Consider the following 15,315-nt stretch of genomic DNA (forward strand, 5'->3'; position numbering starts at 1 on the left):
CTATGGTGCTGGAAGTATATATGTGTGCTTGTTACACTGAAAGATTTCTGTGACTCCATATCACATGTCCATGTCTTAGTTAGGGTAAGAAGAAATATACATACTCTACTGTTAAGTCTGCACCCTTCAATTTTGCATAAAGTGCATATGTAAAACATGTCAGATATATGAAATCTGCCTGCATCTGCACAGCAATGAGCTACTTCTACAGGTGTACCAGATAGAAACCCCATTGCACTTCCACTGCCATCTTTGTGCAGTTTGCCATAGGCAAACATGGTTATATGCACACACCTAAAGCTCCTTAAATGAAATGTAACCTATTTAAATGAAATTACTAAATTCATAACTTATAGTCAACGGCAGGGAGGCTAGTACATATTACAAGATATATAATTTACATTGGAACACATGAATGTGGCATTTTCTTTTTAAATATCATGTTGGTACAGTTTAATTGCAAAATAGGTAATGAAGTATACTGTACTGTAACACCAGTCCAGTGAAGATAAACGTAGTATCTGGAATGCACTGGCCATTCTTAAGTGGGATGAATAGGTTTTAGCATATTTTTATTTATTCCTTGAAAAAAAAATGCCCCTTTTTGCATTGTCCCCCTCTTTCCTGCTACATTTTAATAACGATATCTAGACTCTACACACTGCGGCACTGCTGTCCAATTCCCAGTGTATGTACTCTGACCCTTAGAAGATGTAGGAATTTGCTAATCCCTGGTTGGTGTCTATGAGGCTACAGCATATGTTGTAGAAATTTTGCCCATGGCATGGAAAGTTAAATGTCCCCTGTTGACTGCAGCACTTATTGTTACTTCTCTTAGCATAACAAGGAAAACATGGCTTCAGGCCTACCATTGTAGCATGACTGGTACAGTTTAAACCCCCAATGCAGCCTGTTGAAATAACTAAGTCTGGGCGGTGAACTCTGCTCCACGCGCGGAGTTTGCGGAGTTTTCTGCACTTCGCGTTACAATGAGCTTGCGGTGTTCTGAAAATCTCCGCTTTGTGGAGCAGAGTTTTTTTCCTCGCTTGCTCTCATCAACATCAAGTTGGCGAGCGCAAGTGAGGAAAATCCACCTCCTGCAAACTGTTTCCTTATTTGCGCTCATTAAAGTCAAGTTGGCGAGCGCGAGCGACGGAAATCAACCACCAGGCGAGAATTCTCAACGCAGGCAGTCAGATTTCTCAATGCGAGTGGCCACGTATGCTTGCGACCGCTCACGGTGAGAAAGCTGACGCCCGGGTAGATAATCTACTCAAGCAGCAGAAAGGAAGCAGCGCCTCCTTGCGCATGCTTGCGCTGTGCAGGTGCCATTCGCGATAATTTCACAGCACGGACAAACACCCGGCACTGCAAATTATCGCACACTGCATTTTTTCTAACCCACTCTGCCACTTTTGAAGCTCCGTGTAGCGCGGAAGAGTTTAGTTTGCACTTTGCAGAGTTCCGTAGCGGAACGCTGCGATCTCCACACTGGCTTAGAAATAACCCCTTTTGCTAGGTAAAAACCCTCAGGTATGGTGCATGGTATTTAAACATGGGACATGTAGAAAATGAATGCTACCATGTGCTTACAGTGACAAGGACCAAAAGTGATTTTCACTGTGGCAGGCCACGCTGTCCTATGTAGAAAATTAGAGAACATATTACAATACTAATGCTGTATTTCAGGAATGGGATCAACTAGAAAAAATTATTAAAAAGCTATGTTTAATACTTATTTTAATTCAATAATGAAGTCGGGTGTTAAATAAATATTAAGGAAAAGTAACTAAAAAAAATAAATTTTCCCGGTCTGGAGGCTAATTTGTATTAACTCTCCAGCTTCTCCCAGCTTGTATTTGGCCAAAATCAGGTGTGAATGACTTTTGAAATTCCTTCCAAGAGTTACACAAAAGGTCATTGTGACTGACAGGCTGGCCGAATGAGCAAGCATGACTCCTTTAAGCTCAGAAGAAGGGTGGGGGCCTTCCATCCTGTTGTCACAACAATGTCAAATACTGCCTGACAGGTCTGTGTGAGCCATAGTCACATGTAACTATTTGGCAAACTTAAAATGGATAAAACAGGATTCCAAGACACTTCTTGTGTATCCAGCTGTATAGTTTTGAGGGACACTGCTTTTGCCTAATCAGACCTCTGTCTCCTGGGTTGTTACGGGTGCAGGGCCTGCTTCATGCTGGTGTTTAGTATCAGTCATGAGTGAACACTAGTAATTTCTATAGTCCACTCCCCTTCACACCCCAGCCTTCAGAGCCCGAGTTTAGTGTGGCTGAAGACTTTGGCGATCTTGGCACTGCCCTGGTGCAGGGCATTTTGTAACTGTTTGAAGTAAAGCAAATATGCACTACTAAAAAGTGGATACGGTTGCACCCACGATCATTTGCCCCATTAGCTAAGGAGTACCCAGGAGTCAACACACCCACTAGCTAGTCTCAGGCATATATGTGGCACCCTTCAAACACCTCCTCAGAACACGTTTTGGACCTATGGAAGAACAGGAGAAGGACTGCATCTGCCATTTGAGACCAATGAGGAGACCTGAAGGACTGGACCTGCTCCCACTTGTACCCAAGACAAAGAAATGGATTCTAAGTGCGTGACCTCTTGTGTGGCTACAGGGACACAACAAGCTTCAAGAGACCTTTTTCCTTACGTATCCAGCTGACAAGTAGCAACTGGGCCTGGTCTGGATCCTGCTGTTGGCTCCTCTTTGTTGTCTTCTCACTTAGCTTGCCAGGTCGATATTGAACAAGGGCTATTCTGCCCTAATCACCAACTCCCTCCCAAAATCTCTGATGTAGAAGAGCATAAAAGCACAACTTGAGTGTACCATTCTTCCTATATTTTTACTTTATACCCGCTTTGAAATGGTACTTCACACAATCCTGCAGGGGTTTCTTAACTCACTGATCTGTTGCACTAATTGAAAAGCAGTTTGACTGTACAAATGGTTAGCATCAGGTAGAACTCATATGCCCTGTGGACGAGCTATGATTGATATTGCTGGTGCCCCTGTCGCTATTCCCAGGTTGTGAGGGGCACACAACACCCCAGTTATGATAGTCTTTTCTACCTAGCGGGGGCCAAGCAGGGCCATATTCCTTGTTGGCTTTAGCGCCAAAGCACCCTTGCTAATCCAGTCCACTGTGTTAAGTCACTAAACCATCCAGACCTGTTTTTTTCAATTATTCTAAGGGTACTAAAGAAATGTAGTGTGCACAGTGGAGTAAGTCAAGTTTTGGATGTTCAGTTTGTGTCTGTGTTGTACATTCATGATCAAAAAGCAGGAAACAGTGTTCACAAGGAACTCATTTATATACCTTTTATCAATAAATTGAGCAGGAATTACTCGCAGTTGGATCAGTCAAAAAAATAAAATGCAATAATTTTGCGGCAAAAATATTAATTAATTGTAATATCCAATATTTACAATTCAGTACAAAGTTGAGGCCCAAAGGAAATTAGTATTTACTTCAGCCAAAGTAAATATAATGTATTTCTTATTCATCAGATGCATAATTTACACTTTATTATAACACTACAGGCACAATATAGTGAAGAAGTGAAAAGGTGAGTCCCAGTGAGGTGATTTTAGCCTAAGGAGTGAATAGCAGTGAATTAAGAAAGGTCATTAAAAACAACAAGGAGGAGCTTCAATGATATAATGGGTCTCGACCATCATATCATTGAAGCTCCTCCTTGCAAATACCCAGTTCACAAGGACGTATGGGTTGCTCTTGTTTTTTTAAATATAAATAGTACTTTCATGATCAGCCTTCTTGCTGCTCCAGTCCCTCCATCTCACTGTCCATTGTTCTGTTTTGCAGATGCGAATCGTATGTAAGGATGTACCTGCAGAGACCCTCTACGATGTCCTTCACGACACTCATTACCGAAAGAAATGGGACACCAACATGATCGAGACATACGACATTGGGAGGCTAACAGTCAACGCAGACGTGGGTTATTACTCCTGTAAGATTCTTTTCTTCCCATAAGAAACACAGGGATGGGGAGACCTTGGAAGAGACTTGAGTGTGTCCTCCTACATTGGTGAAGAGTCTTGCACAATAATAGTTACAGAGAACTCAGGCATCAAGCACTAGAACTGTCACTATGCTCTTTGTCATGAAACTGTGACTCTTTTAGTCTTATTGTAGTGTTAACCTATGAAAACCATGCTGACCACTGTTTCGAAATGTAAAAGGTGGACTGTTTGGTTATTGTTTGGGGTACGTTGATTCACAATGTGAGGAAAGCTTATAGTGCAAAAAAGTGCTCCTGATCCACGTTGGATGAAGGTACCACTCATCAAATGACCAACAAGGTTATGATGAAAGCTACCATCCGCTGATGTGACCTAAAAGCATCACTAACTATTAAGAGACCAAATGGCAGCAAAGGAGTTGATGATCTCAGACCAGTTCCCTGTGGGATGGTGAAGAGCTGGGGCGGACTGGCCAACAGGGCAATCGGGCAATGCCTGAAGGGCTGGTCTGACAGATCAGTGTGTGAGCGGTTTTGTTAGCAGTTTAGTGCCGGTTTTATGGCCATATGGGCCGTTTTTTTACTGTTTATTTCCCATATAGTACCACTTTTTTTTAACTATATGCTTTGCTAATGTTATTTTGCTGCCCGGACCTATTTTTTGTTCCAGTCCGACTGGTGAAGAGGTATCGCCTTCCCAATGAGAGTGGAACCAAATGGCATTTTGTTGGCAATTCCAGCAGACAGGACTCCCGTTGAGTCAGCTTGGAGCCTGTGCCGCCCTGTGACTCTCCAGAGCAAGGACTGTAGAGCTTTGGTCTATAGCGAGCTGAGCTTGGATTACCATAGGCGGGGCTACACATGCCCTGGGCATCAAGGCTCTCTCCATTCCTTCTAACCACTGCCAGCTCAACATGGGTTGCCTTGGAGATGCCGCAAGACTGGGATTTTAACTTCAGAGGGTGAGATGAGATAGAAGCAGAACAATGTAAATGCCTCCTTTCCACCTTGGATGAATAGGAGTGTCTGAGTGCAGTAGAGAGGGACCCAGTTCACTTACAGAGCGATTCCCTGCACTAACACAGGAAAGGCTCTTCTCTATGAGAACACGTCTGCTGCTACTGGAGAAAGCAGGGTCCAAGCCTCATCCACACTCATCGGAAATACATAAGACTGCACATCATATAGCTCCAAATGTATAGAAGACGGCTTAATGCTCTTATTTATTGTTTTTTTCTATAGGGAGGTGCCCCAGCCCACTAAAGAACAGGGACTTTGTGACGCTAAGATCCTGGCTACCACTTGGAAATGATTACATGATCATCAATTATTCTGTCAAACATCCGGTGAGCTTTGTGTATCCCCTTTCTCACTTTGTTTCTCTACCTCTTTAACTCTCTCTTTTCCTCTCACTCTCCTCCCTTCTCTCTCTCTGCCTCTCTCCTTCTCCCTCCTCCCTCTCTATCTCTTACTATAACTCTCTCTCCATCTCTTTCCTTATCTTTTGACCTCTTTCCCTCCCTCCGTCCATCTGTCTCTCTTTAACATGCTCTCTGCTTCTCTCTTTCCATTTCTTCCCGTCTTTACTTGTCTGACTCTTTCCATCTCTCCCGCATTCTCAGATGTTTTCCCTTTTCCTCTGTTGCTCTTTTTTCTTTTATTCTGTCGTTCCTTCCCTCCGTCTTCTATTTTCTCGCTCCTTCACTTTATCTCTGTCTCCCACTTTCTTTCTCACTTTCTCTCCTATTCTTTCTCGTTCAACCTTTTTCTCTCGTTCAGTCTTTCTCTTTCTTTCCCTCTCTGTCCCCACGCTCTTTCTCTTTTTTCTTTGTCTTTCCTTCATTGTCATGCTCTTGCTCTCAATCTATTTCACTCACTTTCTCTCTTTCTACATCTCGTTCTCACTTCAAATTGAGTTTGTTTGTATAGTAAGTCTAAAAAGAAAAGTGGATAAAGAATCTGCACACTGTACCCTTTGCAAGAGAAACAACCCACAAAATGTTCTTCTGCATAACAATTCTACCACAAAAAGAAATTTGGTGGCTAAAATCACCAGCAAAACATATTTTTTATGGAAATTTAGGCACAGGAAGGATAGCGAAAAATTTGCAGCGTCTCAAATGTATTTAATTTGCGTAATCTTGTCAGAAGAATTTTTATTTGAACATCAGTATTAGTATAGGATACCTACTAAACAGAAAGTTTAGTTCCACGTAGACTGCCACTTGGATTTTTCTGCATAAGTCCTTATATTCCTCCCATTGCTTTGTAGGGCATGTTTTCTCACCTTCCTCTGTCTTCAACCTCACTTAGAAATGGTTTCATCGTGTTTAGTTCTTCCATTTCACACTGGGTGTAGGACCTGGCTTTTATTGTTTATCCTTTTGCTTGTGTTGACCTACTTCGGTCTCGAGTAGGCGGTACCAGCTTCTGGAGACGAGTGATGGCCTTGCCATGAGGTTCTCATCGCCGGAATGCTGCTACCGTGAAATCAGTAATGTCTCATAGACTTTCTCTTTTTTAGTAATTCTTAGTGTACTACATTTGTGTACTTTTACCCTGGATGAGCCAGCACTGAAAAGGCTTCCTAGTCACATGCTACAGTTTTTGCTTTTTATTTTTTTATTTTGCAGAACTGCATGCAAAGCATGTTGCTAAGTAACATTAGCAATATGTTTCGTCGATTCAACACGAGTTTTCACTTACATATCATCTTTATATAGTAATAAATTGTAAAACATTTTTCCTCCTACATCAACTTAACATTTTCCCAAAACACATATTATTTTGGTCCTAAATTCCCACCATTTATTTTGGGGGTGAGGCGGGGGACCTTCAGGTGTCTGTATCCCATCAATGGCTTGCGATCATAGTAACAGTCGCACGTCATTGATGTATATCCGTGTTAGATGTTTCCATGTGATAAACGCACGGAGCACAATAGGGCTACTCACTAATCCCCCAGGAGACTGCGTAAAGACTATAATAACCAACCAAAGAGCTTCGGAAGGAGTAACTTAAATATAGTTTCAAATCAATATATGTGATTGGTATCAAACAAATCCATCCACTAGCAATCATTAAATTAATTTGCTTAATAAGGCATGCTCCAAGTAAATGATCAAACTACATTATCAAATATATATTTAAAAACATACATGCATTTTTGATAATCTACTTAGAGTATGCCTTATTACACAGATTTGTTCTCTTGAGTTCATTCATTATTGCTAGTGGTTGGATTCATTTGATACAATTCACATATTTTGATTTGAAAGTATATGCAAATTACCCCTTAAGGACTTCTTTGTTTGGTTTTTATTTTTCCTTGAGAGTCGCAAAGCTGACATTGCAAATGTCAAATCCATTTGCATCTCATAATTTTCCTTTAATGCATTGCTAATTTCGATTTTACACTCTCAAAGCCTGCCATTGTGTACCCCACCAGCTTTACAGGTATACAAACCTTTCCTACATCAAGTGCATGGTTTTTGCACTTGCCAAGCCTGCAACTTGGCATGCCACATGCTTTTTGAGTTTAAAAACCTTACATACATCAGGCTCATAGTTCCTGCAAAAGAGACAAGGGGTTCGGATCTTGTCAGGCACCAAGACAGCCTTAGCGTTGTATGGGCCCAAGACATCTCTGGGTCTGGGACCACACTTAGCGAGAAAAAGCCACAGGCTGGACTAGAATATAGAAGTTCTCAGACTTCAGATATAGCAATTGTCCATGAGAGAGATCGCCAAGCATGTTGCCCTGTAGGTGGGTCACTATGATCCAGACGAGTACCAACCCCAAGTTGCACAAGCTGGCAGTGGTCTGAGCAAGGAGTCAGAGCTTCTGGATTGTAGGCTATAAAGAAAAGGGCAACACCAATACATCTTGGGTGCTCCATCCTCCTGCAAAACCAAATTAAAGAGGGGGAATGCATTTGCTAACAGAGTGGGTAGTCATCCACAGAAGAGATATATTCTTAGCCAGTTAAGTTCTGACCACCTATTGAAATGATAATGTTGTGCTATCTCAGATAATCTAATATTCTAGAGAGAAAGTGCTTATGCGGGGTCAGGGATAATGTTGTCCTCAAGAATACATGGAAATGTGTCCCTAAAGATAAGAATCAAAACAACATTTTAAATAGAAATCAATTGATAAATCAATCCTGAATTGTTTGAGTCAATGCTTATTCAAACAGACTCAAGATCAGTAATTTAGAAACCATAAAGGTTTATTAAATATTAAAGTGCAATACAGACGGGAAAAAATATAGTTGGACTCAAGCTCAGTCAAAATGCATAATACATCAGTCATAGGAAATGAGCAGGAGGCTCAGAAATAGTTTACAATACAGGCTAACAGCATTTTAAATAGCAGCAGCATGAGAAAAATCTGCAAAGAAAATAAACGTCCGGAGTGTGCAGCAAAACAATAGGAAATCAGGCAGCAATTTTAGAGGCTTGGGGAAGAGACAAAAAGACCTGACACACCCCTAGAAACACATCTTTTTATAGAAGAATTCACCATTCAAAGCAATGGAAATCACAGAGTCAGCACAAGATGCGTACAAGTATTACATTTTAACAAATCAGAATACAGCATTATAAAAAGTGATATAATACTAGCACTATTAAGTTAAATGAATAATATGTCTTCTCTCACCAAGGGCCATATGTAGGTAGCCTAACATTTACCACTTCATAAATACCGAATTTTACCGATTCGGTATTTATGAAGTGGTAAATGCTATGTAGGTAATCCATCGGTAATATTTACCGATTCGGAATGGGTCGGTAATTTAGAATCGGTATTTACCGATTCGGTAATGGTAACTGGCTTCCCATTGATTCCTATGGGCCTCAGCCAGTTACCATTACCGAATCGGTAAATACCGATTCGGTAATGGGGGGAGCACAATCAAGGGTGGCAGGGTGTCACAGTGACACCCTGTTGCACCCCTGATTCCTGCATGTGTGCACATGTGGCACACATACATGCCCTAAGGGCATGTATGTCTGCCACATTGCACATCTTCAAAGTGCAAAGAAATGCTTTTTTACAGCTATTTTCATTTACCACCAACTTTTAGTTGGTGGTAAATAACGAATCCCCACAACAACCACACACTCCCCCTACATATCATTTCAGGATTCGGTATTTACCAAATCGGTAAAATTACCGAATCGGTAATTTTACCGATTCGGTAAATTACCGAATCCTGAAATGTGCCCCCTACATACCAAAAGCCTGAATACCGGTCGTTAACGGGATATTTACCGAAAATCGGCCGTTACCGACCGGTATTGGGCTTCCTACATATGGCCCCAAATGTCATCAGACATGTTAACAAACGTCTGGTACATAAACAATGAAAATCTTATCAATGAACAGACCTAACGTGATTGAAGCAGGAAGAGACATTGGAGTGCAACATTTTGACTAAAGAACTTCCTCTGAGGCTCTTCAAGAGCAGCATGTCATTACAAAACAACAGGGCACATTTCAGTCGGTGTGATGTGAATGAGAAATGAGAACATGAAAAACATGATGAAAAACATGATGAAAATATGGCTGCTTTAGAATTCAAGATGGAGTCACGGACTAATTGAGGCCTAGTTTGGCCTATGCCAAGGAAACATATTTCTGTACTTCACAACTATATTGTTTCAAATGCAAAATGTCCATGTTACTAAGCAAACATTATTTAAACCTAAAAAATAATTTTGACAACGGAGTGCAACTCACTTCCTTTTACCTGGTATAAATGCTTTGCAAATGGCAAATCCAACCTGCCCTTAGCACAGAAGGAGGTGTAGTCATGTAATACATACTTTGTTATACTAAAACGATCAATCACACCCCAGGTGGAGAATAGGTATACACCTACACCACAAGGTCCCAGGTCGATCTGAGCCCAGGCAGAACCAGACTGTGTCCTTGTAACAATGACGCATTCGAGGTCAGTGAAAGCAAGCTCTTTTTCTGTCCTAATCCAATAGGCAGAGCACATATTTGGATGCAGCATGGAAGAAGGTGGTGTCTGGGGCAGCCTGTGTTTGGAATGCGCCCAGTTGTGCATCCACATGTAGTGGTCATCAAAAGTGGGAGAATATGTAAGAGATTCTTGATGACCCACAAGAAGGCCTCAAGAGGAAACCACAGGCCTTTCAGCAGGGAGTTGGGGTGATTTCTCATCAATGCAAAAAGTCATCACTAGGTGCTACTGACAAGAAGGAGACAAAGAACTAGTTGTAGGGAATAATTCTTGGGTAAGCGTAATAACAATGTGGCATTAACTGTGCTAAAGGTCGAAATTAGAGTCATGGTGAGGTTTGGAACATGGGTAGGGGGCAAGAGCCCTGAATCACAAAGGCATTAATTAAATTGAGATGTTTCATGCTCCCACCACCGAATAAGTAGTACAGATTGATCGGTCTATCCAAGATTAGTTGCAGGTATGCATGTAACTTTTCTTGAATGCACAGGACTACCTCTGCAAGCTCAAAATGCAAAAAAGTCAAGATTTCAGGTCTTTTGTATTGTTACCCCAAATACTGCTAACATTGTTGGTACTCCTCGCTGCAAATATGCCTGAAATCCTATATGGTCAAAGTGGAAGGTACTCTGGATTTCTTGGGAATGAAAACCCAGTGTCCCAGGTCTGCTCAGTTGAAGTGCAGCTGTATACAAGTATACTTCCTCGCCTAGTGCTCCTCTGCCCTTATTGTGTGTGTGAAAAGCTTGTGCCCATTGTTGGTGTTTACAATATCAATGGTAAGATGCACAGATCAGTGGCTGGCTCGGCAGGCTGGGTGATGAAGGTTGTATGACGCATGCCTTAACAACGCATACCTAAACAACACGGTCTCAACCACAACCCCATCTTTACCATGCATGCATTTACCATGCATTCCTTTATGAAGAATTTTGTTGTAAAGGCATGATTGATAAAGGCATATGTGTGGTGATGATCACACCCCAGCCCTGCAATTCACTCCGCCCCAGGCCTAAAAACTACCCCCTCAAACCCTAAAACTTGGCCCACAGCCCAAAAAACAACCCAGACCCCAGCCCCTTGCCCGTAGTACTTAAACTGGCCCACCACCCTGAAAGCTGCCCCTTCCCCCCTGCCCTGAGCCCTAAAACCCAGCCCCAAAGAGTAACCTGACCCCCGCCACCGGCCTGAGTCCTAAAACCGGCCCCAGCCCTGAAAAATACACGAATCCACCCTGAGCCCTAAAACCCAGCCCCAGCCCTCCTTGCCAAGGTGTGTCCCGGTCCTTCTTGTCCCAATCTTTCCACTTCCTCTCCCTGCCTATCCACTCTGCAACTAGAGGGCTGACTGCCTTAAGGCATATGCGTGGTTAAGGCATATGGGTGGTTAAGGCAAGCATTGTTTCACTAGCGTTGTAATGGCACGCATGGTTTAGCCCGCATTGTTAATGAAGTTTCCGGGTGCTGACAGACCCATTGTGGTAAGAGAGTCTTCCCATCCTGGTTTCTTTCCACAAGAGGAAGGAGCCTCTGAAGGTGGCAGCAGTTGTTAGGGGGGATCAAAAGTGGTAGTGATGGACAAGAACATTCAGGGGCTTGCCTATTCAAGGAATGAAAAGGCGAGTGAGGCAGTTCTTAGCGCAGCAGTCACCATGGTGAGCATCTATTCATCCAAGTTGTAGATTGGTAAGGGCGAACGACGAATGGGCCTTATAAAGTACTAGTACTCCTTCTATAGGTGGAACATCGAGATTAAATAAAAGAGAGGAGGCATCTGACCCCGCATTTTTCAGATCAGAACGTCAAAGGCTAAAAAGAAAGGAGCAAAACCAAAGGGGATGATGGACGGAGTGTTGAACATTGCAAGCACTCACTCCCAGTCAACTGATCTGGGTATAATCCATCATCATTCTTTAGCTCACTCCGCCACCTCAGTTCATACATGGCCATATGCAAATCAGTCTGACCCTGTGCCTCATGGGAACAGTCCAGCACGAACTGCCAAGCCATGTGTTCCCTGGACCGGAAACAAGCATCCTGGAACCAGTTTCTGGCTAATCAGCCGTAATCAGCCAGGCTAGCTTGAATCCAGTGGCTGATGATGGCTGATTAGCCAGAAACCGGTCCCAGGAGGCTTGTTTCCGGTCCAGGGAAGACATGGCTTGGCAGTTCGGGCTGGACTGTTCCCATAAGGCACAGGGCCAGACTGATTTGCATATGGCCATGTCTGAACTGGGGTGGAGGAGTGAGTTAAAGAATGATGATGGATTAAACCCAGATCAGTTGACTGGGGGTGAGTGCTTGTAATGGTCAACACTCCATCCATCATCCCCTTTGGTTTTGCTAAAAAGAAAGGAGGGTGGACACCCCCGCACCTCTGCTTTTTCACCTTGGACCTCACGCAGAAGGCATGGACCTGGATTTATAAGAAACATACAGACAACAGCTTACTAAACATAAGGCAGGACTGCAAATTGGATATTAGGAGAGAAAAAGAGGATCTGGTGGGAAAGAACCGTGATCCGTAAAAACACCAGAGAGATGGCAGTCGAGCCAACTAAATGGAGGTCAAACTTAAAAACACTAAGGTAACTGCCAATAGGACAGAATTGCTATAAAAACCACATAAAAGCTGAACATATAGGGGTACTTAGTTTTCGCCCAAATGCAGTGAAACAGAGCCCAGCTATCTTGTGGCCTGCTGTCTAAGGTGCACAAGAACATCTCTATTCCACCTGGAAGTCCCATTGTGTCTGGGTTTGGCTCTGTTTTTGTGCCTCTATCCAAATTCTGTGATGCCTTTTTGAGATCAATAGTACAAAAGACTAGTACCTACCTGAAGGATACTAAGGATGTCCTCTGCTTACTACGTGACATCAGCATTGACCCTTAACAAAACCTACTGATGGGCCTCGAGATGGAAAGCCTATACGCTAGCCTACTCCAAAATGGAACTTTTATTCTTGAATGTGCTAAACTAGCCCTTATACATAATTTCTTTGAATTTGAGGGGGTCTCTGTTCCTTCAAAAACACGGGACCAGCATGGGAAGCACATTTGTTTCCAGTAGAGCGGGGCTGTATGTTCATCACCTAGAAACTCACAAAATCTTGGCACAGACCAATCCATTTATGTTTAATATTATTATTATTATTAGGAGCTTATAAAGCGCACTTTTACCCAAGGGTGTCCTGGCGCTGCACACTGAACTTCCCTGGAGAACGAGGGCTCAGTCCCTAAATAACCAAGTCTTCAACCCTCTCCTAAAAGAGAGGAGCTCCTCAGCTTTCCTAAAGTGCGCTGGCAGACTGTTCCAAGCAATCGCCGCACCATAGGAAAACGTATTTCCTCCCCAACTGGCCTTTTTTATCCGGGGCACAGCCACTAGTTTGCTTTCGGCGGAGCGCAGTGCTCTCCCTGGCACATACCACTTGAAGCACTCATTCAAAAACTCTGGGCCACTGCCCTTCAAAGCTTTGAATACCGTGCACAGCGCCTTAAATTGAACTCGTCTGTATACCGGCAGCCAGTGCAGTTTCCGTATTCCTTCTCGTACAGAGGCAAGCCTAGGAGTGCCTGTTAGCAGTCTCTCCGCCGCATTTTGTACCATCTGTAGTCTGTGCAGATGGTTTTTTTTCAGATTCAGGTATAGACTGTTACAGTAGTCTAAACACGACAGAATAAGTGCTGAGACTCCTAACCTGAAACCATCTGTAGGAAGAGACAATTTTATTTTACTCAATATCCTAAGGATATGGAAGCATGTTGAAACCACTCCACTAACCTGCTCCCCAAAATCCGTTTCTGGTCCATGATCACGCCCAAATTCCTAGCCTTGCGCGTGGGTTCTGGTGGCTTCCCCAGTGCATCAGGCCACATATCCGGAGTCCAGATGTTGGGATTATTCCCAAATATCATGACCTCGGTCTTCCCTGCATTCAATTTGAGGCAGTTCGAGGCCATCCAGCCCGCAATGTCTTTCAGACAATCATGGCACCTCGCAGCCATATCCACTTGTGACCCTCTTTGTCTAGATAACATGATTTGTGTGTCATCTGCATAGGAGGTGAGTTGCAGGCCAAACGATCTTATCAAGGCTGCCAGCGGGCTAACATAAATGTTAAAAAGAGTAGGGCTCAAGGAAGAGCCCTGTTGTACCCCGCAGGGGAGGGCAAAGGGTTTGGACCCATCAGATCCCAGATCAACTGTCTGGATTCTGTCGGCCAAAAAAGATTTCAGGAGGCTCCAGGCAGTGCCTTCCACCCCCGCCCTCGACAACCGGTCCATCAACACCCCATGATGGACAGTATCGAAGGCTGCCGAAGGATCCAACAAAATCAGGGCAGCCTCACCTCCCTGGTCCACCGCAACTCTAACCTCCTCCGTGGCCTTAATCAAGGCCAGTTGCGTGCTGTGTCCTGCGCGAAACCCAAACTGCGTGGGGTCGAGTGCCTTAGTTATTTCTAGGAAAGAACTTAATTGCCTTTTTATGGCCTTCTCCAGTAATTTCGCTGGAAGCGGGAGACGAGAAATGGGTCTATAGTAGGCCTGGGCGAAAATTTCGTTCCGTTCGCGGAAATTGCGATAATTTGACATTTTCGCGTTCCGCGGAGAGCGCGAAAATGTCAAAAATTCCGGGTTCCGCAGCTTGGCGATAATTTGTTTCTTGCTCGCGCTATAAAATAATACATTCTCGCGCGCGCGCGATCGCCTTACCTGAATCCCTGCGTTCGCCGACAAGTTTTCTTGATCCGGTAGCGTTCTCCATGAGATGTTGTATTGTTTTTAGCCATTTGCGCTGTCTCGCGACAGTTCGCGCCCGCAGTGACGTCATGCGTCGCGCGATCACGTCTTTCTTCTCGCGATCATGCACCGCGAGAAAACTCAAAACAAGATGGCCGCGCCCGCAAGCAACCACATGGGTAAGTTGCGACCCGCAACCATGCAGAAAATCTCACGAACATGCCGGAAAAAAACTTCCGCATCTTCGCGATATTTCCGCTTGTTTGCGATAATTTTAAACATTTTCGCGATAATTTGCGAAAGTTAATTTCGCAAATTCCGCCCACCCCTAGTCTATAGCTATTGGGGTTATTTTTATCTAGACTGGGTTTTTTTATTATTGGGAGGATAGAGGCGACTTTCCACCTCCTAGGATAGTTACCCGACTCAATAATGGAGTTAAACACTGGGGTAAGAGTAGTGGCAATAAACTTGGGATAGATTTTAAGAACTGCTACCAGACAGGGATCACTAGGCGCTCCCGACCGAGCAGCCCACAGAAGGCCAATGACCTCCTCCGTCTGTAGCGG

At 43.6% G+C, this 15,315-nt stretch overlaps 1 protein-coding gene across 1 annotated transcript in view; it reads left to right on the forward strand.

Annotated features, from left to right (window-relative positions):
- Nucleotides 1–15,315, forward strand: part of LOC146810699 (START domain-containing protein 10-like) — a 234,811-nt gene that overhangs the window by 173,056 nt on the left and 46,440 nt on the right. Inside the window, exons 2-3 of the mRNA XM_085617770.1 lie at nucleotides 3,849–3,996; nucleotides 5,251–5,354. Coding sequence (XP_085473896.1) covers nucleotides 3,849–3,996; nucleotides 5,251–5,354 — 252 coding nt within the window. The remainder of the gene's footprint in view (nucleotides 1–3,848; nucleotides 3,997–5,250; nucleotides 5,355–15,315) is intronic.

The sequence above is a fragment of the Triturus cristatus genome, chromosome 7 (genome assembly GCF_964204655.1).
Source record: "Triturus cristatus chromosome 7, aTriCri1.1, whole genome shotgun sequence".
In the NCBI taxonomy this organism is placed as follows: Eukaryota; Metazoa; Chordata; class Amphibia; order Caudata; family Salamandridae; genus Triturus; species Triturus cristatus.